This window comes from Scatophagus argus, chromosome 13, assembly GCF_020382885.2.
Source record: "Scatophagus argus isolate fScaArg1 chromosome 13, fScaArg1.pri, whole genome shotgun sequence".
Classification (NCBI taxonomy): Eukaryota; Metazoa; Chordata; class Actinopteri; family Scatophagidae; genus Scatophagus; species Scatophagus argus.
Window position 1 is genome coordinate 14340956 of NC_058505.1, and position 27041 is coordinate 14367996.

At 41.0% G+C, this 27041-nt stretch overlaps 3 protein-coding genes across 5 annotated transcripts; 1 reads left to right on the top strand and 2 right to left on the bottom strand.

The window, feature by feature from the left end:
* Window positions 1-41: 41 nt before the first annotated feature.
* Window positions 42-2023, bottom strand: and3 (actinodin3). The gene is made up of 5 exons (XM_046409146.1): window positions 1975-2023; window positions 1633-1696; window positions 1403-1447; window positions 1098-1246; window positions 42-989 (listed from the first exon to the last, which is right to left on the bottom strand). The coding sequence occupies exons 1-5, from the start codon at window positions 1984-1986 to the stop codon at window positions 318-320; spliced, it is 942 nt and encodes a 313-aa protein (XP_046265102.1). The 5' UTR covers window positions 1987-2023; the 3' UTR covers window positions 42-317.
* A 3369-nt stretch (window positions 2024-5392) lies between these two features.
* On the top strand, window positions 5393-14753 carry pcyt1aa (phosphate cytidylyltransferase 1A, choline a). 2 transcript variants are annotated; one of them, XM_046409192.1, is made up of 9 exons: window positions 5393-5767; window positions 7831-7944; window positions 8411-8510; window positions 8727-8843; window positions 9286-9437; window positions 9687-9765; window positions 10539-10681; window positions 10826-11014; window positions 12190-14753. In XM_046409192.1, exons 2-9 carry the CDS (start codon window positions 7831-7833, stop codon window positions 12406-12408), a joined length of 1113 nt encoding a protein of 370 aa, XP_046265148.1. In that variant the 5' UTR covers window positions 5393-5767; the 3' UTR covers window positions 12409-14753. The 2 variants fall into 2 exon arrangements, with proteins under 2 accessions (XP_046265148.1, XP_046265149.1); XM_046409193.1 differs by lacking the exon at window positions 5393-5767 and adding an exon at window positions 7549-7723.
* A 294-nt stretch (window positions 14754-15047) lies between these two features.
* LOC124069769 (AP-2 complex subunit mu-A) lies at window positions 15048-26581 on the bottom strand. Of its 2 annotated transcripts, XM_046409189.1 has the most exons (13): window positions 26196-26581; window positions 24618-24739; window positions 20746-21011; window positions 20363-20445; window positions 19746-19751; window positions 19435-19570; window positions 18746-18890; window positions 18424-18441; window positions 17779-17898; window positions 17488-17623; window positions 17236-17333; window positions 16440-16551; window positions 15048-16222 (listed from the first exon to the last, which is right to left on the bottom strand). In XM_046409189.1, exons 2-13 carry the CDS (start codon window positions 24689-24691, stop codon window positions 16088-16090), a joined length of 1329 nt encoding a protein of 442 aa, XP_046265145.1. In that variant the 5' UTR covers window positions 24692-24739; window positions 26196-26581; the 3' UTR covers window positions 15048-16087. The 2 variants fall into 2 exon arrangements, with proteins under 2 accessions (XP_046265145.1, XP_046265147.1); XM_046409191.1 differs by lacking the exon at window positions 18424-18441 and having other exon boundaries at window positions 26196-26572.
* Between the last annotated feature and the right edge of the window lie 460 nt (window positions 26582-27041).

Sequence of the window (27041 nt, forward strand, 5' to 3'; positions counted from 1 at the left end):
TACACGAAAATGAAATATAAAATCAAACACATTTATTACCATAATCAATTTTTATTAATTTTTATCCCATACAAAAGTTTATTGTGCATTTTTATGAACACCTGGGCAAATGAACAGCAAAGCAAGGTTTGTTATGTGGGAAAACAAAGACCATGAAACCATGGTTTTTTTTATCTGCCATGTAAAACATATGATGATTCGCTTAATTTGATTTTTCCTGTTTCATTTTTAATATGTGGCTGCTCACAGTCCTGCCTTGGTTTTTGATGCAATTTCATAGTCCTACTCTGCACAGAAGGCTCTCATTTCTTAAGCACTTACTGTTCGGGAGCTGGATTGGCATAACGAAAGGGATCATAGAGGTCACGTTTGAAATCATAAGGGTCAAAATAGGGATGGAGGGGTTTCTGGGTGGCTGGAGCTGCAGGGATGCTTTCCTCTGCTTTTACTACCTCCTCTTTCACCACTTTCTCTTCAGCAGGCGCCTCTGGTGCAGCTGTTTCTTGGATAGGGCGTGGAGGGTGATCAATGAGGCAGTCAGGGTCCCAGTATGGGTCACAGTCATACTCCATACCTTTAATAGTGATAGCAGGAGGGGGAGGCTGGACAGACTTTTTGGGAGCTGGAGGGGCTGGGGGTGGTGGGGCAGGAGCAGCAGCTTTTATCTCCTCCTCTGTTTTGGGCCTGCAGGAGGGGTTGTGTCGTGGATCACACAGTACTGGAACAGCCCCTGTTGGCAAGTAGACTATCTGAGGTTTGCACAGTGGATCTTTGGGATGACACAGATAGATCCTCTGAGCATTCTCCAGAGGGTCTGGTGTAGGAGCAGGGGTGGTGGGAGGTGGAGGCGGCTGAGTGGTTGTAGTTGGTGCTGCGGTGGTGGTCAGCACACCCATGACATTTTGGTAACTGGAAGCATCTGGGCCATAGGTCAGCTCCAAGTGACGCATCTGCTGATACAACATCCTGATCCTGTCAATCTCATAGATCTGATTGAGAGACACAGTAACATATGAGAGAGGAAAAACGTTTTCAGTCAAACAGTAAAATCCAAGTTGAACAACATATGTAAGAAAGTCCAATCAACCACAGCTTACTCCTTCAATGTGTCCAATGCTGTTGTAGAAGCGGTAGTAGGACTGAAAATCAGGACTTCCCCGGTACCACTTCGGGTCAGTGTTCCTCTTAGGTCGAGAGTTGGTCAAGAAATCGTGTGCCTGAGCAGAGTCAATGCTGATTTGACTCCCTGTTGAAGAACACAGAATCAGAAAATAAAAATGTGGGGAAAAACAACTGTGGCACAATTTAAATTTTTCTTTATTTTTATATATATATATTTTTTTTTAAGATTGGCAGTGGCATGTAGAAATAGCAGTCTGCAACACGGTGGCAGACAAAATACCTCCAGGATTCTTTACTTTCGTCAGAGATGTTGCTTCTAGCAAACCTGGAGGCAGGCAGAGAATATATTAGACACTGACTCCAAACAATGTTAATGCTACATTCTGCAAAGCACTGCACAGCAATTAAAGACAGCATTCAACTCGTGACTATGTGAACTGTAAGGTAAGGTTCTGAATTCCTAAATAAATGTCACAGGAAGTACGAATAATTCCATGTATTTGGACAAACCTGTCATTAACAGCAGGTAGCATAGCGCCCTCAACAGGGACACCTGGGAGATCATCCTTGATATCTGCAATTACAATATTACACAAAGCCCTGATCATTTTACTTTTTACATTTTACTCTGTCTGATTATACAAGTATATATAATGCATGTTGGAAGCACCCTTCATTATAGTAGCTGTTGGATATTTATTTACCAATTTTAATCCTTTGTTCGGACATTTGCAGAAAATGTGATGAAAATTCAGTACAAACAATCCAAAGCAAAGGTTGTCTTATTTGAAAAACTCTACTTTTATACTTTACATGACTACCAGAGTGAAAAGGAAAACTGAACCTGCTCACCTGCTGTTGCATCTCCCCAGACCTGGTCTAATCTGCTGCACAACCTAACTGTTCATATAAACTACTATTAGCACTGGGGCCTTTCCATTGGCCACTGAGCGGCACGTAGACCTAACTCCACCCCTCATGCATTTTCTGTTGAGACGTGGAAGAGCTCATTAGCGCCCTGAGTATGAACCAGCAGTAAAAGACCAACTTCAAACAAAATGTGGAAAGCCACAAGGAACAGACCTGTAACAGCAAGGCATCTACTGGGTGCACAGGCAGTCCAGCTCCTTGGCTCTTTCAGGGTCATAGTCCTGGTTGAAACCATCAGTGCTGGTAGAATCTATGCATTCAAAGATGCTATGTCTTCCTAAATCTATGGCGGCCAAGCATGGATATGTTTTTGTCTTTGTTTTGTGGACCAAATAAGCAGAATATGGTGAGATGAACTGTGCTACTGAGTCCTAATTATTGACAAAACATGCCTGGCAGGTAAAAATTAGCCCTCAGTCCCAAAACAGCTGGATATGTCCTTTTAACTTTGGTCTTGGCGAGTCAAAAAATAGAGGGGGAGCTGTGTCAACTGCTGTTTAGGTCCCTAAGAAATATGCAGGAATTATGGGCTATGCTCCAAGCACCAAGTCAATGTAACACAGCCTGGGAATTCTTGTTTAGAGACTTCAAAACACCACTTTTATTAGTTACCACATTGATAAATATGTTTTTAGAATGCATTTAGCAAAATTTAGCAAAAATTCTTAGAAATGTACAAAATAAACTGTAAAATTCCTTATTCCTATTTTTAGAACATGTACAACTTTGCACATTTCCCACCAGAACCTCTGTTTTCTTGTTCTATAGGCTACTTTGTCTCCTTCCTGCCTCAACTGGAGACAAAACTTGGAAACTTCACAACAAAAAACATGATATCCAAAACCTAAGACAAAGCAAACAATATTCAAAAGTTTGTGAATTTTATTTTTTTTTTACTATTTGGAATGAGATGAGGACACTTGGGTTCAGCATGTCATGTAAACACCTACACATTTGTACAAGTGCAAACAGGCCGCATTAAGGATTAAAGTTTATTTTCAGAGGCTGATGGCAGTGTTAGACTCCTTCAGAAACCTGTGAAATAGTAACCCATACAATATAATGCAGTGTTTCAGCTGGCTAGTTGATGTGTTGATGATCCGTCCAGCAGACTACCTCAACTCAGGCGTTAAACATTTTTTTAAGCTGACTGATAGTTGCTTCATCACATTCTTTTGACTGTCTTCATTTTCCTCCACGACTGCCCACCTGCTCAGTGATTGTCATTTCAACAGTGAAGCAAATTCTATCCTTCAGACCAGCAGGTAAGCTGCGATCAAAGAGTGCAAGAAGGAGCCAGGGAGTCTAGGGGTCCCACCAGGTGGCTAATGCTGAACATCATACTGTAATTTCTCTGTGGACATGACAAAAATGGAAGGGTAAGGGTACGTGTTACTTTTAAATGATATACATTTATTTTACCTTTACGTTGAGACAAGCAGTCGCCTCACAAAATAAATCAACTTGTTCTACAGAAGGTGCCAGTAGGATATACACGTAATGCCCTCAGGAATCTGACATGAATTTTTATCATTTTTGCAGACTTGTAGACGGAGAACTTCCATATATTGGAAATATTTAATAATTCATTCAACATCAGATCATCAGTTTTGTACTTGTTACCAACAGATCCATTAATCTGGATGTCTTGTGGTACTTTGACAGTAAAGTGAAGAGATGAACTCCCTGAGGAATGAAATACTATGCTGTAATGTCTTTTCTGCAATTACAAAACAATGCATGTTACAAAGGGTTTAAAATGTTGAATGAAATTCTAAGTTATCCTACCATTTGTTTTATGATGGAAAAATGAAAATATGTTGCAAGGAGCTTCCATCCGGGCTGCTACTTACACTATATTGAAATATGTTGTAAAGAGATGCTCGCATGTGACCTGAAATCATTCTCCTCAGTGGTATTAAGCACTTCTTTATATTAGCAAATAAGCTCATTGCTCTCTGTTTTGTTTTTATTTAAAGTCAAACCAGTTGTGAAGGAGACCACAAGAAAGCTGCATTTCTGCAATTTACAGCAGTGTTCATTGCACACTTTTACCACCACCTCAAGGGTATCAATTATTGCAGCCTGTGCCCCTCTGATGTTTAAGTGAAATTACACCTTGTCCTTGAGCTCTCTGCAGGACACAAGAGGCTCAAGCTCAAGAGTCAGCTTTATACCCTTCATTCCATAGCCATGGTGCCTCTGTGCTGTCTTCTCCAAGCAGCAATAAGGCATCTTAATAGTGATTCCAATCACATGCTAGAAATATCGGCCAGGTTACTACTATGGATGTTAAAAGCTGGTGCTCGGTGTTTCTGCTGTAAAACCATGTAAGTTATTTGGATGAAACCTCTCTATTGATTGCTGCAAATGGAAATTTGCGGTTCTTGAGTCAAATGGGCTGAAAAGAACTGACATAGCAAATTTGGTCTGTCCAAGAGACAACCACACTGTTCATTTTTACTCAGCCCACGTGAGAATGACAGTCTACATGTGGTCTGAATCTGGTTGTTATAACAGGAATGCGTATGGGTCACGCAGCCTTATCTCAGCCAGTTGTATAAACACAGCTGGCCCTAAGCTGGTCCTATATAAGGTGAGACAGTTATAGCACTGGTATTAGAACTAAACCTAAACCTCGGCCAAGCCCCAGAACAGCCCCATTTTCCATGTTAGGACTGGATTGAAATTGTCTGACCAATGGTGGTTTACACACACAAGTATTTACTCTTTACAATAGGCCATATCGTGTGCATATGATTTGTACATGAACATGACTTTACTGTCTAACAGTTACAGCTTAAAACAATAGGCTGGAATCAACATACAAATGCTGTAAAATGTGGGTCAAAGCTCTGTTATAGAATGTGTCATGTCACTTGTGTAAATAAATGAAATGAATGATGGCTGAAGTCCATTTAGCTGCCTTTTGTGTTGTGCGTTTTGGTTCATTGTCACACTGTCATGGCTGACTGGGACACTTGAATACAACAGAACTGTCATTAATGTCATTAGCAACGCCCGTGCTTTTTACATCAACTCTACTACATTTCAGATGTTTATATATTGTAATATATAAATACTGAACATTTGACTTCATTGCATTTTTGCTTTAGTAAGATTTTGAATGCCGGACTTTTGATTGTAAAGTTTTTACAAAGTCTACTTCTACTACCATCTATTACTACAAAAAATATCTAGTTTGTGCCATTTGTAGAAATAGTGTTACTTGATCATCCAGTAAAGATCTTATTGTACTTGGCGCCCTTCTGCCATAAACAGACTTTCCATTAGGGGGCAACGCGATTCAACACCGGAAATGTCTGACTCTTTATGTCAGTTCCTTTAAGGTTGTCGAAGTTTTGTAGTTCCTGTGGAGTTGACCTGTCAGCCTTGTAGTACAAGCTGTCACTGCTGATAATTTATATGTCCTTCTGGTAGTTGCAGTTTTGTGCCAGCGGTACAGTAAGCTATAAGGCGTTGGACATACTGGGTTATCCGTACTTACCGTCGTTACTGGTATCAGCTAACCAGCGACCTAACAGCTAAAGTTGGCTAACAAGCAAACCAGCTTGACAGCTAGCTTGCTAGCTAGCATTCGACGATAGCTAGCAGTGTTAGTGGGCTTTTTGCAGTTAGCTTGCTAGTGTGCTGGCGTACGAGGCAAGGAAGCCGCCCACTCCTATAAGGCAGCATTACGGACGAAAGAGTCAAGGTAAGCAAGCAGAAACTTAATGTGTCTGTCTAAAGTCAGCTATCATCACTGCCCGGGTTAGTTAGGCTACTAATTTTAAGGATTTTTGCTATAGGCGAAAGCGTGTGAAAGCCGTTGTTTGACGGTAAAGCACAGCCGGTGTCATCAATTCAAGTCCTCTGTCAGCTATTGTGGTTACTGGATTCACTTCTGTCATTACTTGTGATAACTTTTGGCATATCTGTGTCTCCGTCTGTGACGTTATCGAAGTCAGCTATTAAAATACACGAGACAAGTGGACACTTAGAACATTGTGTGAAACGCATCTGAAGCCTGTGGTTCTCAAAGTGTGGTCTGGGAACCATCAGGAGGCCAAGATTGGATTCCAAACATTTGAGTTTTTGTTTTTCAGTTGTACTCTGAATACACTAAGTACAGTATTCAGCAATGACATTTTAAAGTATCTCCATGTCCACAGTGTCATAAGAAAAACTACAGTTTACAGTAAGTACTCTTACAGCTGGAACAATTAGTGGATTAAATTACGAGGTTAGTCAATATGAAGTCATTGGGAAACTATTCTGATTATTGATTAATCATTTCAGTCATTTATCAACAGTATTTGATTAGTCATTTATGTAGGTAATTAACAGAATATTTTTAGTAGTGAAAATATATTAGTTGCAGCCTTAAATTCTGCTACCTAGCCCGATTCACTAAGAATGTTTCAGAATGAGTTTTTAACTGGTGCTGTTGTGGCAAGTTAGGCTGAAGTGACTGTTGCGGTTCTTTGTGATGCATCTGGTTAAACAAGACTTGGCACTGTCCTTTTGTTGCTTTCCTATTATAGCAACCTGTTTCAGCTATGATGACATGTGCTGTTCATGTAAATCTTCTCTGTCAGTGTGTAGGAGGGCTTCACACTCTCAGGGCTCAGCTGTTGCCAAGAGAAAGAGGCAGGGGCTTGCTTGTACGAGTGCCCAGTGTTGGATCAGGTAGCTGTCACCACCAGGATCTTGTACTGCCACTACTGTGACTCGTTCTACTGAGTCACACTTTCATAACTGACGCGGCAGCAGAATGGTTGCTACTACTTAACTGCAAGTTAAAGAAGTCACAAAATAAGAAATTTATATGTAATGAACCCTCCCTTTAATGAACTGTGGCTTCATGGCGGGTGCTGTGATGGAATGTGTGGAATGGGGCAGAGCCTTAACCCATAACACAGCAGCCCTTGTAATAGGATAGTTTCTATTGTTCCACTAAATTTCAGCAGTTAGAGTGGTTGTCACTTTGTCTTTGAAGGTGTGTTGAATTGTGTTACTTAAACTAAAATTAAAAGACTATTTTACTCCTGTTCTGCCAGGATACACAGGATTTGAATACATCACCTTGGCCTAATGGATACTGCAAAGGTTTTCAGTATATTTGATAATGGAGTTTTGTATTGCTTAAAAGTAGTGCTAAACCCCCATGTGCGGTCACAAGAAAGTCATCCAGTTGGCCATTGCCAGTATGTGGAAAAAACAAAGCCAGCTGAAGTCTGGCGAAAAAAGGCTGGATCTTGTGTTGCCAAATGTGATAATAACTTGATCTCTGGAAATGACAGCAGACCAGACAGGAACCTGAAGTGAAAGCTGAACATGGTTTTCTGTATGTTCAGGAACAGAATGTTTTATGTTGAAACAGGTGGTGTTTGTCTAATGTTCAGATGACCTTTGCACGTGTGCCAATGAAAAGCTATTTTTTAAATCCAGTGTGTCCTCGTGGTTGATTGAGCCACAGCGTACTTCTGTAATTCTCCCTCCGTTACTGAGTCAGAGTTGACTGAGGATATTTCATCTGCTATAGCAACACTGCTGTGTAGATTTACAGTCTATACTTTTTGCTATATATTCCTTGCTATAATTATGTAATATAGAGTTCAAGTCTAGGACGTGGCCATATTATGCAGAGAAGAACTGAGTGTCTGCAACTGTATGTGTTTGTCTTTAAATAACTTTAACAGTTGACACAGCATTGTAGGGTTTGTGCCAAGTATGTGTTGTGTTTTAATTGCATTTGTTTCTGCTACTTTGACACAGATGGAGGCTCAAAGCTCCAGTGAGCTCCTGCTGTCCAGAAAGAGGAGAAGAGAGGGCTCCAATGGGGAGACCGAGGAGGGAGAGCGACTTGGGAAAATCCCCAGATGTACTGTGGTGAGTCAGCTGTGCACTTCGGCTCTTATCAAGCAGCATGGTTGTCCAGCAGTTTCTAAAGGCTCTGTGCTTGTTGAAACTGTTTATGTGCATGTACCTGCATGCATGTCCGTGACAGAAGGATGACAACTTACAGCGTAATGTCCCACGGTATGCATGAAAAACATATCAAGTTTTTTACAGAGGTCTGATATTGGTTCGTATCTGCTGTTTGCGTCATGCATCAGACTTTGTGTCATCTGATGAGTGTTGAGCTTTAAAAAATATCATCAGCTGTTTAACTAAAACAGTAAGTGCCCTCAATTTCCAAATCAGATGTTTCCAGAGATCAAAGCATCATTATTTTACTTCATTTGCCAAGGGAAAAGCAAATTATTCACTGGGGTGTACAGCTATAATTTTTGTGTGAATAGGTAGCAGACCTCCACACTGAAATCTTCCCTTTCTGATGACATGGGTCTTTTAGGGATTGAAGCACCCTGCACCATTCGCAGATGAGTTGGAGCCAGCTGATAATAAACCCTATGTGAGAGTCAACATGGAGGAAGCCAAGAGGGGAACACCACGTGAGACTGATTCTTTTCTCGCCTCTTGGCCTTATGAAACCTTTCATGTTTTTTTTCCCTTGTGCTACACATTCTTCTCCCCTCCTCCAGTATCAGTAAATTTCCTCTCAATCTTATCTGTAGTCATATGTATGAATAAACAAGTACAGTTTTTGGATTCACTTTGCACAGAATAAATCTTTCATGTCGACATGTCTCGTCTCTCTCTCCCTCCAGCTAATAGACCAGTGCGGGTGTATGCAGATGGCATCTTTGACCTTTTCCACTCAGGTCACGCCAGGGCACTCATGCAAGCCAAATGCCTTTTCCCAAATACGCACCTCATTGTCGGAGGTGAGTGTGAATCTTTGTCTGTGAGTGTCTGGGTCCATATGGGCTTTCACAGCAGCAGACATCTCGTCAGTTCCTTGTGAAACTTTAAAAAATAAAAAACAAAACAAGAAGGTTCCAGTACAAGTCTTACAAGCTCAGACATCTGAGAAAAGTTAGATAAATGAAAAGAGTGCAAGATAAGGAAAGTGGGTCTGTTTTATACAAATAGTGCAGTTTTTTCCATTGCAAGTCAAAGAAAATCAGCTGAAGTAACAATAACATAGACCACAATGTTTTTCAGTGTCTGCCTGTTTTCTCTCGTTCCAGCAGTAACAAGCATTTCCATGTTAAGCAGCTTCAAAACGTTCAACTTCATTATTTTTCTTTTTTGTTCAGATTTGAAATCATAGTCAAAGCTTTTCAAACAGTAATTTCTGTATTTTTTTTTTTTTACTATCCAAAGTGTGCAGTGATGATCTGACCCACAAATACAAGGGCTTCACAGTGATGAATGAGGATGAGCGCTACGATGCCATTAGGCATTGCCGCTATGTGGATGAAGTGGTGCGAAATGCTCCCTGGACGTTAACTCCCGAGTTCCTTGCGAGACATCGCGTAAGTGGATGACACAGACAAACAGACAAGTTAAAAGACAAAAACCGTAATCAGGGACACTCGGTCTGTTCATTCATTGAAATCATGATTTGAGACACCAAGAAATTAATAAATTTAGTAAAAGAATCTAATATAGTGAGTTGGCAAATCACCCTCTGTGCAACCCTTTCCCTGCTGTGTAGTTTTGTTTCTGTACAATTTGAAGATCTGAGTCTACTGTGTTGATGTATGTTGTAATGACCACTCCAGATCGACTTTGTGGCCCATGACGACATCCCATATTCATCAGCGGGCAGTGATGACGTGTACAAGCACATCAAGGAAGCTGGTGAGTGCCAAAGTGACCAAGAGTGCTAGTGTGGGCTGCAGTTAATTAAAGGGCTACAGTTCAGGATTTCCTACTGCTTCCAACACACACATGGTACTGTATAGTACTACAGTTTAAAGTGTATTTTGATCCGTTTTTTATTGTTATAGAACAGTATACAGTCATACCAATGAAATATCCTTCCAGGTATGTTGTGTTCATCATGTTTAACACTCATACTAGTTTTCACAGGGGAGTATTAGAAACGTAAATCAATACATGCAAGGATGCATATGCAACACCCATATCTGGCATTTATACACGGCGCCTGTAAGTAAATCAATACAAAGTAACCCAGAAAATTTAAAGAATTGAAAGAAAATAAAATTCTTTGATGAAATAATTTTTGACTTTGCTACCTAACAGTCGGTTTCTGTTTTAGAGAATGGGAAATCTCTCATCCATAAGCTAGATAAAGCAAAGGATAATTGCTCACGTTCTAACACAAATGTGTTCAAATCTGTGACTGCTCCTTAAACAGGAAAAATGTCAAAAAAGAAGCCACCAAGATCTGACATATTATAAGATTATAGAAATGAAATGTTATGTGACTACTAGACCAGGAAGCCGTCATCCTGAAATACATGTCTTGATTGAAATCTGTGAACTGTGGCAGGTTTAGTCTCTGGCTAAAGTCATCCCTGAAGTGCTGCTTCACCTCAGTCTGATTGACAGTTATTATAATTATAAACTTCAGTATCTGGGGACAGCTGACCTTTTCATGCCCTCCACAGGTATGTTCGCTCCCACCCAGCGGACAGAGGGCATCTCCACGTCTGACATCATCACGCGTATAGTCCGTGACTATGATGTGTACGTCAGACGCAACCTGCAGAGAGGATACACAGCAAAGGAGCTCAACGTCAGCTTCATTAATGTATGAAACCTAGCTCTGGTTTTACTGCGTGAGTGTGTCATGTGAAAGCAGTTGCTTGTGTGCAAGGTAGTTCATCTTGAATACGTAGCGGCTACAGCCTTCTCATGTTATTTTTGTAACCTTTGCTGTTCCCACCCTTATCAGGAGAAGAAGTACCACCTGCAGGAGCGTGTGGACAAGGTGAAGAGGAAGGTACGTGACGTGGAGGAGAAGAGCAAAGAGTTCGTCCAGAAGGTGGAGGAGAAGAGCATCGACCTCATCCAGAAATGGGAGGAGAAGTCCAGGGAGTTCATCGGCAACTTCCTGCAGATGTTTGGTCCTGAGGGAGCTCTGGTGAGGATGTTGTCTTTGATCAATATTTGATCAGACAGTGTGACTAAGAATACATCCTTATGTACACTGTTGGTGACCTGTGTTGCAGAGGGAAGGAAGGTTTTGTCATGTATAACACATGCAACTTGGAAAACATTTTGGCTCAGTGACACATACATAATAACGAATCAAAGCACCCCTGATTATTTTGCTGTAAAGTTTACTTAATAGTAAAAAAAATACAATTTTGGACAGCATTCATTATTTTTGGTAGATTTGCTGTTATTCTGTTCACCACTTTAAAATAGCATTAACAATTACTGAGGTGCCCATAATGAATTGTTTGGGCTTGAAACATAAAGTTAAGAGCTTGGACGTACACTTGATTCACTTGCCAAGACTTGAGACTTAACCTGTGATGTGTTGTGATGTGTAAAACAATGACTTTGTTCCACCTCTGTACTGGTATGAGCTTAACTCCTCACTTCATGGAAAATATGAAACACATTATGCAACACCAGTTGATAAGATTTCATACCAAAAAAGCCCCAAAACTTTTTCAGGTGATTTAGTTTACATTTTCTCACTTATCTTCTTTTTTGCTGAGAGATAGATGAGATATAACATACCTCTCTCACTGCAGTCAGTAGACAATTAGCATAGATAGCTTAGCTTAGCATAAGGACTTGGCACATTGTGGTGCCTTGAAAGCTCACTGATTGAGAAGTTTTGTCTGTTTTGTTTAAACCATACAGGATAAAAATGACAGGTTGTGATATGACTGAGGCTTATGTTGGTCCAGTGTAGTCACTACTTCCTGCAGTCTTGGTGTGGCCGAGAGGTTGCAACTGAAGGAAGTCACTGGTGGAGCTGGGATAGCTGTTTCCTGGTTTCCAGCTTTTATGCTAGGCTCAGCTAATCACCCTTTGGCCCCAGCTTCAGTTAATCGTGCATCTTAATCTCTGGAAGTTTTTTTCCCCAGATGAAGAATGTGTAATCAGACATTGTGTTTCATTATAAGATCCTCCACAGTGACCAAGTCTCCAGATCAAACTAATTTGATTGAATGTGCTGAGAAAACTACACAGATGTGTATAGACACTGAACTTTTGCCTGCTGAATGTTTGTAGCAGAGCTTTTAAGTCGTGCTGGGTTTGCATAGATGATGACTTCCTGTTTCTGTGTCACCTCCACAGAAGCATATGCTGAAAGAAGGGAAGGGCCGCATGTTGCAGGCCATCAGTCCCAGGCAGAGCCCCAACAGCAGCCCCACCCGTGAGGAGCGCTCCTCCTCTCCCACCTTCCGTCTGCCCTTCTTCACCAAGACCTCACCACCTCCCTCACCTCCGCCCCACCACAGCGGCACCCGCGTATTCCTCATCAGCGAGGATGACGACGAAGACGAAGACAACTAGAGCGCTTTTGAATCCTTCACTTTTGTGGGGGTCCGCAGTCAGTGCTACCAGTTAACTCAGCTGTTGAGTAATGTGGTGTTCACCGAGCTCCTGCTTCTCTTTTTTTGTTTTGTTTGTTTGTTTTTGTTTTGTTTTGTTCATGATTTTGACATTTAGCATTTAATTGTCAACTTGAACAGCCGGTTCATCCATCACACTTGTTTTTTAACAGCCAATTTTGTCCTTTTTGTTCTTATGTAACGGTCAGTAAAAGTTAGCACTCATCACCTGAGTTTTTGAAAAATTATTCATTTATCTCAGTCACTATTTATGTTAAGATTATTAGTCACTCACTGTCACATATTTGCAGGGGTTTCACTCGATGCGCTCTTCCATCTATGACCACATCGTTAAGGTTGGCATTGTAGTGAGGTATTTGTATTTTCATTTTTGTCGTGGCTCTAGCGGGAGGGCTCGCAGGGTTTTTTGGTCACTTGTCAGAACAGCACATCTAATTTGGTGTGGGAGACGTAAGCTGAGACCCCATGGAGACACTGTTGAACATCTCCAGGGGAGGTTTTTCAGAGCAGGTCGGAAGGCTGGACATATAAACAATCTGCTTGTTCAGGGCGGTTTATATTCTGCTCATATTAACAGGAAACCAACCTGGCTTTGTTTTTTTTTTCCTTCTTAAATATCGTGGAAGCTCCAGATTACATCGGCTTGGAGGTGAATCTGAGAGTGTTAAATGTCTACTAAACAGCAGCTTCTTTCCACGTTTGTTCGCCTGCTACGCGTGTCAGCGTGTATGTGCATGTGATGTTTGTGCGTGCAAGCTCGTATGTCGGCATGTTTGAAATGTTCTCAGTCAGCATTCTCCACCTGTTGACAGATCTGGGTTCAGCATTGACTATATAGTATAATAACACATTTGATTTCCAGTTTGTTTGGTTTTTTTTGTTTTTTTTGTCGGCTGACAAGATTCAGTCTTTGCAAGACTAGTTTCAAACTGGACACCTTGTAGCATAAAGGAAAGTCAAACAAGGACGGCCCATTTTAAATGTTTATGTAGAAATGCTTATTTTTGTAGATATCCTCTTTCCTGTATTCTCTGTACACATACTGATCTTCATCATCCCTGTTCGAAAGTGCTTTACAGTGTGAGCAGTGATGAAACATGAGCAAGGCTGGAGTTATATATATTTTTTGTAAAGCAGATCCTGCATCACCTGGGCCAACAGGGAAGTAATATTTTTCATCTGATACCTGTGTGTTGACAAGAGAAAGTGTTAAGTTTTCATATATATATATGTTCATATAAGACCTGAGAACTGTCTAAATGCTACTACTTCTTGCAAGAAACTACATCTTTTGGTTAATTTGAGTCACAAGCACAAAATAGGATTGTTTTATGAATAAGGCCTTCTCACTGGTAACACACACACACACACACATGGCAAAATATACAAGGCCATTCCAAACATGTAGGGTTTTGGGATTTGCACCAGTCTGCAGACGAACTGTGCATGCGGTCTGCGTCAGTTTAGAGACCGGATGCAGACCGGACTGTGTAGTGTCACATAAGCGGTTTGAGGTGTTCAGATTTTATGCATCAGTAAAACTCCAGATTAACATTTATTGTAGCTACCTCCTCCTTCCATGAACTGATTCTGTTACATAAGATGAGCACAAAGTATGAACATTACTTTTCCTTTCTGAACAGAGCCATTGTTTGCAGCACTGAAGAAAAGTGACTGGGCCAAAGGTTTTGAGATTTTCCGGCCTCAGTGTGTGTCTCGCATCTTAAGTGGTAAAAGCATGTCTTGTGTCTCCTATATAACCGAAAAATGAAACATCAAAGGTGATCTGAAGATGTAATGCAATATTATTTGATGACTCTAATGTAAATGTTGACAGATTGATCTGTTCTAGGCTAGGTTTCCCTAAAGCACTTTCTGGTTTCAGTCTTTCAATCAAGACTGCCTCTGTTCTTGTAGGTGCAAATCTGATTTTAAAGTCTAGAAAATTACTAAAAAACATAAATAAATCCCACCAGTCATAAAGGTTCATTTTTTTTGTATTAAAAGTACAAATCAAGTATGCTTTACAGTGGAAATTTAGCCTAGATTTTGGTGCTAAGCTACTTCTGGGAATCTCTTCATTTAAAATCAGCATAAACGTCTGAGTGAGCGCATGTCCACGTTACGAGTTCAAGATGGCAAAGAATCGAGTGACAGGCCAATGACAGCCACACGTGTAAATGTTTTTAACAGCAAAGTGTTTTAATTGTGTTATTTTACTGTTTGGGGTTATTTTTGTTTGTAGAACAAGACAGGATAAATGTATTAAACACATTGGCCAAAGCATTTAATGACCTGGTTCTATTATTTTGTCTCATGTGGTTTAATAAAACTTCTGAGGCTCGAGAATGGTTTTGAAAAATGATAAGATCTTAAGTCAATATATTTGTCAAATGAATGGACAGGATGAAAACTGGAATAATCAAAGTCATGCTGCAACTGCTATTGCCCAAAATCTATTGTCGTCCCCCCCCAACTTCCCATTTCAGACAATATCAAGCGGAGACAGAGAGACAATTGAACTAAGACAAACTAAAACAACATCATCCAAATGAAAACAAACACCCAGGGTAGACGGGGTTGGTTACATAGTCAGATTTTATTGGACAGAACGGTCACCAGGGCTACAAACATGAAGAAACAGACAGTGATGAGGCAAACACCAGGGGGAGACCTCACCACACTGCAAACACACTCCCAAGCAGTGCCAGATTTCCCCAGAGCATCTTTGAATCCAACCAGCGTGACAAAGTTGATCTTAGTGCTTAATAAACAGGAAATTTGAGTCACGCACCATCTTTTCGGGATGGTCAAACGTCAAAACTGTCGGGAATGTTTCACCTATGTTTTATCTTTGATACTACTCACTGAATGCTGGTAAAACTAACAGTGTGGGGGGAAAACAAGGGAAAGAAACAATTCACTCTCAGATTGTACAGAAACAGCTCACTTCCTTCTCTTTCCTAACTGCCTGTAAGGGGCATTGATACAAGGCTTATGATCCAAATGACCATTCCCAAAAAATACAGATCATGTATTTATCAAGTACACAATACATAACCAGACATGTCAATTTGAATGGCAGGCTCTACTGAGACAGAGGTTCATACACAGGAACTACACTAGGATCTACTTTAAAGCACAACAGCTACAAACCATCTTAACAGTGATAAATTCGAGGAACTTGTGGGGCTTCTAAAGTAACTGGAAAGAAGAAAGTGGAACAATAATACAATAAACACAACAGGGCGCCATTTAAAAAGACACCAAATGTGCCTCCCGTTCTCTCCCCCGGTTTCCACCTGCATCACTGTCTTTTTCTTACAGACACCAGTTGGTTTACAGATTTACTCATCACTACAAGATATATACGATACAATGGTTCACATTTTGCATATATCTGTGCATTATATCATATTTACTTTTGTTTTTCCACAATGTAAATTCAATCTCCAACACCTAGTTAGGAAAGGGTAAGCGGGTAGGGTGTGTATGAGAGAAGCTATAAGGATTGAGGGGAGGAAAGACACAAAGTAGGAAGGGAAAGAAGAAAAAAATCTTAACAAGATAGATGGGGGGGCGGGGGGAGTGGTCTGTTCGCTGCCCGACCGCTTTGAACTTTAGCAGCGAGTTTCGTAGATGCCAGAGCGGCCAATGTACCGCACCCATTTGATGACATCGTGGTCACTGTAGTTGAGCTTGGACTCAAACACCTTCAAGTAGCGCACCTTGAGACCGGAGGGAGCAAAAGGAACCTGCAGAAATGAGAGGAGGAAGGTTAAGAACGTGTCGGGGCACGCTGGGAGCTGTGGGCCACACAGGTCGCTGGGTTCTTACTTTGGGTGTGACAATCAAGTGAGCTCTGAACAGGAAGTGTGTGTGTTTGTGTGATATAATGTGCTGGAATCACATTTGGGAGTGTGAGTGACAGAGAGGACAGGCAGAGACTGCAAGATATGAATGTGTTCTGACCTCAAAGTTCATGGAGATGGGAGGCCTGGCCCATTTCTTCTTATCGTTGGTCGGCAGTAGCTCGATCTCAGCGCTGATCTGAGACTCCTTCATCCCAGCCATGCGTTTGATCCTACACAAACACGCAAACAGTAAAGCTTTGGAAGTGTTTTTTTCAGTAACACGGAGCCTCGTTTTAAAGCTCTCACAAGAATAAATAACAACCAAATAAAATATGGTTTACAAAGGAAGGAGGACTGTGTGTGAGGTTAAACAAACGACACGACAAGAGAATCTGTTAATCATTAATGTGACACAGAAAGCATAGAAAAGTGTGTTTGTATTGCGAAATGAATAAAACAAGCGGATGTAGCTACCCATCAGTTTGTGGACTACTGCTGGACTAAAAACCCAAAGTGACCACATTTGGACTAAAGGGTGAAACTGGAGACAAGCAAGGGCTGGAACTGACTGAGAAACTGAGAACATGCCATGGTCAGTAACAAGGTAGCCACACCCTAACACGTACCCTTGCTTTCTAATCTATTTTAATCTAAATGTGACCAGAATTTAGAAAGTAGCCCCTGTGCTGTGCTAACGAAGACGTGAAAATAGCAACCGAGAATATAAACTAAAAAGGAAAATTTACTGCCTAAATACATTTCGACTTTAAGAAACAAGTGGAGTCGCCACCTACTGTCCATTACAAAGACTGCAGGTTTAAGACACTTCTGAATTGGCTTCCCTTTTCAGACCTGCAAGTTTACTATACAGTGGATGGTTTTTAAATGAATATACGATCAGAACTACTACTCACTTCCAGACAATGGCGTTCTCACTGGCCTTGTACTTGGCTTTTCCCTTCATACAAATCACCTGCACGCCGCTGGTGTTGAGTGGCGTTGGGATACGCACCTGAAGAAATAACGAGGCAATGTCAAAGCAATCAAACTTCATACACATAAATTGCAGAAGTGTTCCCGAGTGACTCTGTTAAAAAATTAAGATCTGCGTGTGCTCCGATTGGCTGTTTGTATTCATCATCACTACGACTTTGACAAGAGCTCACCTCGATCTTTTGGGCCAGCAGCGAGGGTTTAAAGTTGGACTTGATGACCACCTTAACCTCCAGTTTAGTGCGGCCAACCTCCCTGACAAGAGGAATAACTCGGAACGGCAAGATGATGTCTTTAGTGGTGCGATACCTACAAAAAAAGGCACAAGAAAACAGAGTCTATAAAAAATGAGGCCATTTTACAATTTGCATCAGTGTCCATGCCTGCCATGATAGCTTGACAATAACTGTGTGCTTTAAAAAAAAAAATGTAACTAAATTAAATAAAAAAAAATATCCACTGACCTCATGAGCTCATACTCTCCGTCTGGGGGAATGAAGCTGATGCTACGCTCTGAGTCAAACTTGCTGAGGCGCACACACTGATGGAAAGTGCAGTCATCGATGGCTATGGACTGCTTCCCACTGCAGGGAGAAAAAACACATCAGAGACATGCACACAACAGACAAAAGAATATTAGTTTGCTTGTTTATTAGCAAAAAATATATTATAATTATGATGACAACTATTCAAAAAATACAACTACTACTCTCCCTCAACTAATGTCCAGGGGTAAAAAGGAAACATTATGATACATATGAGTACACATGGGGCACAGCTGCTAGTGTCATGACATAAAAACTAAAACATAAAAACAAAACTATTGTGCAATAAAACAAAGCACAATCCCTGGTAGGCTTTTTGGGTAAAGACTTGAGAGGTGTCGGGTAATGAAACAAACCAATCATTCCACGAAATAGGCAAACAACCACTGGGCAGTACACTGAAGAGTTAACAGGGCGTGTTTGTTTTGAGTGTGTGTGGAGAAACACTGCATGAGATGTACAGATTCTTAATGTGCTTAAGGGCTTAGACAAGACAGGTGTGTGTGTGTGTGTGTGTGTGTGTGTGTAGGCAGCAGAGGGTGAGGACACTTGTCAGTACAGTACCTTCCTCCCCCTAAATCACTGAGGTACAGCACATAGAAAAGAAAGAGAGGGAAAAGAAAGGAGAGATGCATCCAAAGGACAGAAAAATTAAAAATAAATTGTAAAAACTGTCTTGTTGTAAACAGCAAGACAACACTCATTACACACACACGGGGCTAACAGACAAGGTGTTCTCTTCAAAATTGACTCAATAAATTTCCTTGTCAAAGTTTTCAAAAAATGGAAATGACATAAAAGCAACACTCTCAGTAAAGAAACTCATATTCCGCCTCACAGATATTTCAACTGGCCGTCTGCCGACCCTCCTTGTTGTGTCACTCACCTCTTCCCTGCATCATCGGACGCTCCTCCCTTGCCCTGCTTGTCGATGACAATCTTGTCGTTCATGCCGAATTTGCACTCGGGCATTCCACTCAGGTAGCTCTTCATCACGACTCGCCCCGACACGTGGGCGCTCAGGACCTGGCCTGGACGGGAAAGGGGAAAAGAAAAAGAAAGTAGCAGTAAGTAGTACCGGTAGGTACTAATTTCGCTGAAGTCTATTCTCTTCAAGTCTAACATAGAAAGGTAAACAAAAGGCTAACCTTGCTATCAAAAATCAAAACACGAGACTGAGTAGTGATTCACAAGCACAACGCAAAAAACTGAAGTATATACTATTCCCTGCCTGCAGCTGAAGCTAAACTCCAGCAGGCTACGTCTGCCGAGGAAGACGATGATACGATCGAAAGCCCCAGAGCAGCTACCAAATGGATCTCAGGATGAAATTGTTCTGCTTTGTTCATCTCTGGCTATTTATTGTCTGGCTAAGACAAGTCGCTGCTAATGCAGACTCTCTCCAGCTCCACATCTGACTAATACATTGAGAAATAAATGAAATTAATCACGTACATGTAAATTTTAACAAGGAGAAACCAAACTACTGTAACTAGCTGTTCACAGTGATACAATTTCAATAAATCATTCATGTCAGCGGCCCCCACCCAGTGTGGAGAGGACCCTTAAACAGACCTTGAGGTGACATGAGCAGATTGACGCTCTCCAGTACGTCCAGGAAAAGCTCATTGCGGCGATATTTGATGCCCTCGCGACGCCAGCCGATCTGCCCCGTCACCTGGCTGGTGATCTGAGACTGCTCCTCTTTTGTCTGGGAGACAGGGAGAGAAACTGAGTCACTCTCAACAAGAGGAGGCTTACAAACTGACATAAAGACAGAAGGCGATGAAGAGAGGTCATTAGCAGGAAAGAAAACAAATAAGACACGGTCTCATACACAGACAAAATGAATTCTACTGAAATGGAATCTCTGTGTTGTTCAGTACCTGGTGCTGAATTATGACATGTCCAACGTCACAGTTGGGAGAAACAAGTAGAGAAAAATAGAAAAACAGAAAATTAGGATATATACATATATATATTGTTATCTTTAGCTAAATCACACAATAAACACAAATGTATTTCAAAACAACAACGAGCATCTGTGACTTGAGTCAATAGAGGACACCAACATTGTTACACTGCTACAATTCAACATTCGGAATCAGATTAGTCCCAAATTAATAAAAGCATGGTTTCACAGACACATAATGTGATATAAAATATATATATGCATGCAAAATATTTAATGTGACAGAAATCCACAAGTATATTTATTTAAAAGCATTTGCAATTTGGATGTTACTACATTCATGCTAAACCTGCTGCTAAACCTGCATTTACCAAACTGTCATGTCTGAACTTATGTGTGGGCTTTCTCACACTCATCAATGCATTTTTTTTTTCCTAAAGGGAATTAGCTGTAGACAGTCCTGTGTCTCCGTTAGCTACACTTCTGGCTTAGAGGCGTACCTTATAAAGCGAGTGTATATCCCTGTTATCTGAACAGTGTACACTGTAAAAGTGAATCTGTAAATTTTAAGACTAGACTTGTTCTGCTGACCTGTCCCTTAATGCCCTGCTGAGTGATGAAGGTCTTCAGAGCTCCGGTCTCTGAGTTCTGGGGGTATCCAAAGTCCAGGATCTCTGTATAAACAAACACAGACAGATAAGTGTCGGTCAGAGGGGGACAAAAAAAATAGGACATGTAGCAGTGGAAATAACCAGTGCTGACACTGAAACAACTTGGTGTACAACACAGCACATGAAGCCCGTTAAGATGCAACGACCTGCATAATTACACGTGAGACCGAGAGTATAATTCAGGTTTGGCATCACTACCAGTATCTACTAAACACAATAATCTGCATTTGATTCTATATGCTCCAGAGCTGCCCAGTTCTCATTATATTTATATACATGCACAAACAAATTATCACGTCCTACCATCCAGCAGCTCGTAGATGAGCACAAAGTTGTTCTTGATGTTCTCCTCGCTGATCTTGCCAAAGTAGGCTGTCATTACGTCACACATCTTGTACAGAAACTCAAACACCATGGCGGCGTTGACATTCTGTTTGGTGACGGCTGCCAACCAGATGTTGGAGCGTTTCACATGAAAGAAGCTGGTGCGGGCGATGTTGGTCACCGGGGATCGAACCTGCTGCCGGGCGTGAATCACGTTCACCCGGAACGCATCCACCGCATTACGCCTGAGATGGGAGGGAGGGTGAGAAAAGGTAAAAGAGGTTTATGTTGGGAGTGGAGAGAATAGCTTTCGACAAAATACTGAGACTGTTAATGCTACCTCACCATGTGACATTGTTAAAAATAGATCATCCAGCCATCCAGTTCTGCAATGGACTCAAAATAATAAACCCTTCAGACCCTGACAAGACCCATTTCAAAGAATGAGCAACTTTCAAAATGTTTTCCAACCTACTGGAAGAGAAAATCTCAAATTGTGCAATTAGACACAGAAAAGATGTTGTTTTGTGTAAATGAGAGGGAAAGCACTGAGAGTTTGGGTCCACTTTCAGACAGAAGCATCACAACTACACTAGACCCCATGGGAAAAGAAAATTGTTCAACCTTGTAAGGTCCAAATCTGATCTTAAGTTGGACTATTTGTATAAAGTTTATCTTAAAGTATACCTTAGTGGAATGATGCTTTGGGGAAACACAGCCCTGATTAATGTGGGTATATAATTAACAGGGCTTAGTGTGGAGGATGCAGCATGTACTGAGAACACCAGATCTTGCTGAGAAACGCTGGAGAAAAGAGAGGCACACACAGTCGACCGAACTGATACTCAAGACTGTTATAATTGACGGAATTTTTAAAATGTATAACATCTGACTGCATGTAAAAGTCTGTTAGAACCTAAAGATGTATAACCTTACTATATCAGCATTAGATGAACCAAGCCTGCAGGTAAACCATTTCACCGCTCTTATTCACACTGTGCTGTTTTTCCCATTTTTGAATGGTATGATGAAGAAAATGTATATACACTAAAGACATAAAAGTACATACAAGGAAGATGCAATTTCTTCAATGTCATCAAAATTTCAACATCTATTTCTGATTCTTCGTTTGCGAGTTTACAAATTCAACAGGGCGATTACTGAGGACAAAGGTACAATCTCAGTCTGAGGCCGCCACAGAATCTAACCTGTCCATTAAAAGGCTTCCACATTAAAACTAGTATATATTATCAATAATGTTTTGAAAATACAGTTGATTTCAGTGTATATAACTTAGTTGAAAAGGCACACTTCCACAAAAAAAAAAAAACAACATAAAATTAATATGAAATGATTTAAGCCATGTCTCTTATTTCTTTGAGAAAAATCAGGGCAGATACAGAGGATGAGAGTACTAAATAGCTGTCATATCCCATGCTCAGACTACATGCTTAGGCACTGACAGAGCTGTCTGTGAGCATCAGTACTCTGAAGGGCTCTGGTAGCGGCTGAATTTGTTGGCTTTGATTGATTGGCTGTTGTATCCCAGTATCTGGTAGTTTATTTACCACTGTAGTTTTACGACAGGTGACTCATGCTTGGAGAAGTATTGGGAGGTTGACTGTGGAGTCAATGGGCATGCAGTTAGGGATTTCGGGGGAGGAGGGGTCGCTGATTGGTGGCCATGAGAAGGGAGGGGGCATGCTTGATAGGCTTGAGCATCTCTTACCTATTCCTACAGGGGCCAAGATGGACAGATGGAGGAAAATGGTGATACAGAGGATAGAGAGGAAAAAAGGATGAAGTAAAAAGGAGAGAGACAAAAATGCACAAGAGACATTTTCGTGCATCATGTACACAGACAAGGTGAGTAACATGGAGCTCATTATGATGCTATTGCTAAAACCAAATATGTCGGGAACAAGTCAGCAGGCGTTATATTTCTTTTAAATCTGCCTTTTGTGTCATCATCACAAAAACACAGCAAGTGCATTGTTGTATTTCTCTTTAAGGGCTTAATAATTTCAAGTGGATCCCTTTCTATTTCTGCTATAATTAAAAGCTCACATTGGACACCTGTGGAAAAATCTTACGGGTTTTCTGATTATATATTTAACATAAAATAAAAAACTCGTCTCAAAGTCTCAAAAAAATGACCGCTTTCCTCTTTTTACACCATTTAGCAAAAATGAACTGTTGTTACAGGGGCCTGAAAACAAATTTTTGTTTTCTTTTTAATACAATTTCAGTGTTATGCTGGAGTACACTCTGCTGTGCATGAGCAGGAACAGACAAGAAACCGTGCTGTATGTGTGCTGCTGCTTGACAGGGTAGGAGCAGTGTTTAAAAAAATAAAGCTATCACAGTCACCGTTTGTTATCCTAACACAGGACAAAAGATGGAAGGCAACCTGGTATATACACTGTAAGTCTGTAAATCATTTAAATAAACCAACAGACCTTGCACTTTATGTTTAATGGTGTCTCTGTCTGCTGATGTAACATGTTACACCTGTGCCTGTGTTCTGCCCTCTCTGGATCTTACTGAGCCTCACTATGTAAATCTAAAAAGCACTGGACTGGTGTGTGTGTGTGTGTGTGTGTGTGTGTGTGTGTGTGTTCTGGAGAGGTGCCTACCCTCGACTTAATCACTGAATGTGGCTGTGTTTACACAAACAGTAAATGATCACAGGGTGTAAAGCATAAAGACCTGGTATGTACAGTGGGTCACACAAACACTGTGTCTTAAACAAACAACCACATACAACAAGAAAAGAAGACGGGATACAAGTCAGATCTTCACGCTATGCGATACATTTTTGTGTCTACACAGCTCAGTGAATATGGATGTAGCTTTTCACTGGACACATGTTCGCTACCAAATCTTGAACCAAATTTCTAAAATATGTTTTCTCACCTGTTACTCCCAGTCTATGCAGGAAATGACTCAGCCACATTTTTAGACAGCAGAAACAATTTCCTTTCAACCAGTGCTCCATCTTAGCTTTGTATAGGCTCCTCTGCTCTGGTTAATTTAAGTCTCTTTTTCTTCCACCTTTGGTAAGGTGAGTCATCGCAATTGACTAAGTGTTCTTTTTAAGCAATTTTAACAAGCTTTTCCCCCCAACCACACAATTATTAATTCCCCATCCCTCTATGTCAAACCCAAAAAAATACCTTGCTTTGATGTAACATTGGTATTTCCATAATTCCAAGAAGTTCAGATACAGAACATTTCACTGCATCACACACATATGGTGAGAACAGTGCTTAAATTCAGTACCTAATTTCCATATGGTAATAATTGTACGTTGTATCAATACTGAGGTCAGTTTCCAAGTGTTTTCAACACAGCTCAATCTTTTAAACAGAAGGTGTGGTTTGAGAAACACAAGTGACACAAATCATTACATCATGACATAAGAAACTGTGAATGAGGACATTGTTTTCTGGTAATGCATGCGGTTTTGTTTTTTATTATTAAAGTCATTTATTGGACAATTTATTGGAAGAATCTTATATTGTTGCAAGCTTGGTATTCATAATTAATAGCATTTTTAAGGTCATTTTACTCTAACTATACCAAACTGTGTTATTAGTCTAGGATTAAGAAACACTGTCCTAAATGTAATTTTGGCATAGCTGTTTTTCTGATTTTTTTTTTTTTTTTTTACAAAAGATAACAAAACATACAAATGTAACCTTATCTTGGAAGCAGAACATAATCTTCTCTCATCCCTTCAGAATCAATCCCAATATGTCCAGCCCCCTCTGAATCAGGACCTTTTCACTGACACAAAAGTCACCCAAAATTTAGGAATGTCACAGCAGTGTTGCGCCTGGGGAACATACCCAATGTCATCTCGGTAGACCCGGGAGATGAGGACCTCCCCTTTGTGGTTGTAGATGAACAATCCTCCAATCATCGTGGCTGCTTCTCAGTCCCAACCAGCCATGGTGAAAGCAAACCCTGCCTGAGAAGAGATAGAAATGGAGAGAGAGTTTGCAGGAAGGAAATGGGGATAGGAAAAAGGGGTGACAGAGAAGTGAAAGCAGTGAAAAGTGAGGGAGTGGCCAACAGTACAGGGAGGTGCTTGTCCCTCATGTCTGTTTTCTCTGTCTGTCCTTTTCACTCCAACACCACTCTCTATTGCCAACTGAATATATCCTGCAGCTGCCCCCAGTGTGGGGACTCATTTTTGATACGTGCATGTGCATATACACACACATACATCTACAATCACTTCAGAATAGGCTACAAAGACTTTACTGCCGTGAGCTTCACCACAATCAATTCCCCATTTTGTCCCATAGTCAGATTACTGCAGATTAACAGTCAACAGTTTGAGGCAGGATGCCACCAGGCAGTCGGCCACAAATCTGTCGCTCTTACTAGGTTGCATTTTCCTAAGAGATCCATCATGGATCTTATTAGAATAAACATGAAATCCAACGTAAGATTAAAAACTACAGAAAGACAAATTTATCGACAGGAAGTGCAGTTGTTAGACAGTTAGCGTAAAGTGTTCATAGATTAGCTTTTGACCAATAAATCATAGGAGTTTCCCTCCATTCAAAAATGAAGCTTCTGGAAGCCGGTGAATGAAGGACGTGCTTCAAATTCCTCGAAGACAGAGGCCAGACAACTTAAACCCACGGCGTTAAGAGGAAGCATACAACACAATCATTAGCCCAAGATTAGTAAAATAATTTCTCCTTATAGACACTGCCGAATCGTGACCGAACAAAGCGTTTACAAAGCCTGAGCGGGTTTAATCGTCCTTTTATTGGCCCAAGTCAAGATGTCTGCTCACTCGGGCCATTTCCTAACGTTCATACATTTTTCATATTTTCTCATTTGTTCCTCAAGCGTTGGGGGACAGGTTTGCGTAAGACACTTTTTTAAACGTACTTTAACGGCTACAGCATTGATGGAGGCTTGACCTTCAGCTAAGATCAAAATGATGGAGAATAGCCCGAAGAAGAGGTAGCTAGCTAATTCACGGTAGCAGGCTAGCTGGCGGTGATGTTCAGCGAACCAGCGTCGAGTAGTTCAGGAGTTTTAAATGGATTTCCGGTAGAAGAAATCAGACCAACCGACGACCACTTAACGTGCAGCATTATTAATTATCGCCAACTTACAAATTATCAATCTAAAAGCTTAATGCCGACGGTGCACGATATCGTGACATCGTTATTAAACTACAGAGCTCATGGCATATGCTTTTATTTTGTAAAAGCCACCTTTTCCGATACCACAGTAGCTACCGCCTCTAACTTGACGTTAGCTAACGGAGGGGCAGCTAATATAGCTAACGTTAGCTTCAGCACCGATTGAAACAGTTTCAACGGCTGTCCGAAAGGATTATCGGGCTGCAGTTGATAATTTTGACGAAGAACATACGAGCTTCTTAACTCTGATGAACTTACCCTAGTCCTCTCACGAACGCCACCAGTTTTTTCCTCCCCGTTTGCCTTGAATCTAGCCTATGTGAGGATCCAGTGGGTTCCCAGTTCACACACCCGCTAATTCCGCTCCTTCCTCTTGGTCCTCTGATAGTTGTCAGCTGACCCGCCGTCCTTACGCACAGCAGTTCCACTGTGACAGGAAAAGGCGCGGCTGGACGACGCGTAAACCGCACCCAGGCCTTGTTATGATAAATTACGTTGGCCACTGGTCAATCATTATTAGTTTCAGGGTAGTTCATTAATAGTTACGTTTGAGATAGTTATAAGGGGCAGCACGATGGGATAGGCCCCTTTCAGAGAGCGACTGGCTTAATTAAACGCTTCTGAGTAAGACCGAGGTATTCCTTTCTAGCTGCTTTTAAACTCCCATCCACAGAGAACAGAAGCAAACAAGAAGCAAACTAACTGCCCTGTGGAGAAACGGGAAATATTTTCACTCTATAAGCTAACGGTTGGGTGGGTGGTCTTACTTTATTTTGTCCTGCACTTTCTTTTTTTTTAATATATATCAAATCGTTTCCCAACAAGAGTTTACCCCATTGTCGTAACCACAGGGAACATTTTTCATAGGATTATTCAGTTTATAAGCGAATCTAAATGTAAATGTAAATCTAAAGGTTCCCTGGTCCACCACACACACACATCTGTGCACCAGATTGCCGAACCTTCACATTCCAGATCTTGGGACACCAGCATGGAATTCACTGCATTTAAATGCAAATATGACCTAATGTACCATGAAAACAGGCATGCGCATGCGCTCCCACGTGCAGAAGGGAATGTCAGATATGAGCATAATGACGTCAC

Bases quoted from the DNA above. Each gene is read 5' to 3' on its own strand.
- and3 (XM_046409146.1), bottom strand. The intron at 1,448-1,632 runs GTTTGTCCAAAT...GCCTGCCTCCAG, and splicing joins CTACCTGCTGTTAATGACAG to GTTTGCTAGAAGCAACATCT. The intron at 1,247-1,402 runs GTATTTTGTCTG...GTTCTTCAACAG, and splicing joins GAAAGTAAAGAATCCTGGAG to GGAGTCAAATCAGCATTGAC.
- LOC124069769 (XM_046409189.1), bottom strand. From the start codon at position 24,691: ATGATTGGAGGATTGTTCATCTACAACCACAAAGGGGAGGTCCTCATC. The intron at 21,012-24,617 runs GTATGTTCCCCA...CTCCCATCTCAG, and splicing joins GTCTACCGAGATGACATTGG to GCGTAATGCGGTGGATGCGT. The intron at 20,446-20,745 runs GTAGGACGTGAT...TTGTTTATACAG, and splicing joins CATCTACGAGCTGCTGGATG to AGATCCTGGACTTTGGATAC.
- pcyt1aa (XM_046409192.1), top strand. From the start codon at position 7,831: ATGGAGGCTCAAAGCTCCAGTGAGCTCCTGCTGTCCAGAAAGAGGAGA. The intron at 8,844-9,285 runs GTGAGTGTGAAT...TACTATCCAAAG, and splicing joins TACGCACCTCATTGTCGGAG to TGTGCAGTGATGATCTGACC. The intron at 11,015-12,189 runs GTGAGGATGTTG...TCACCTCCACAG, and splicing joins TTGGTCCTGAGGGAGCTCTG to AAGCATATGCTGAAAGAAGG.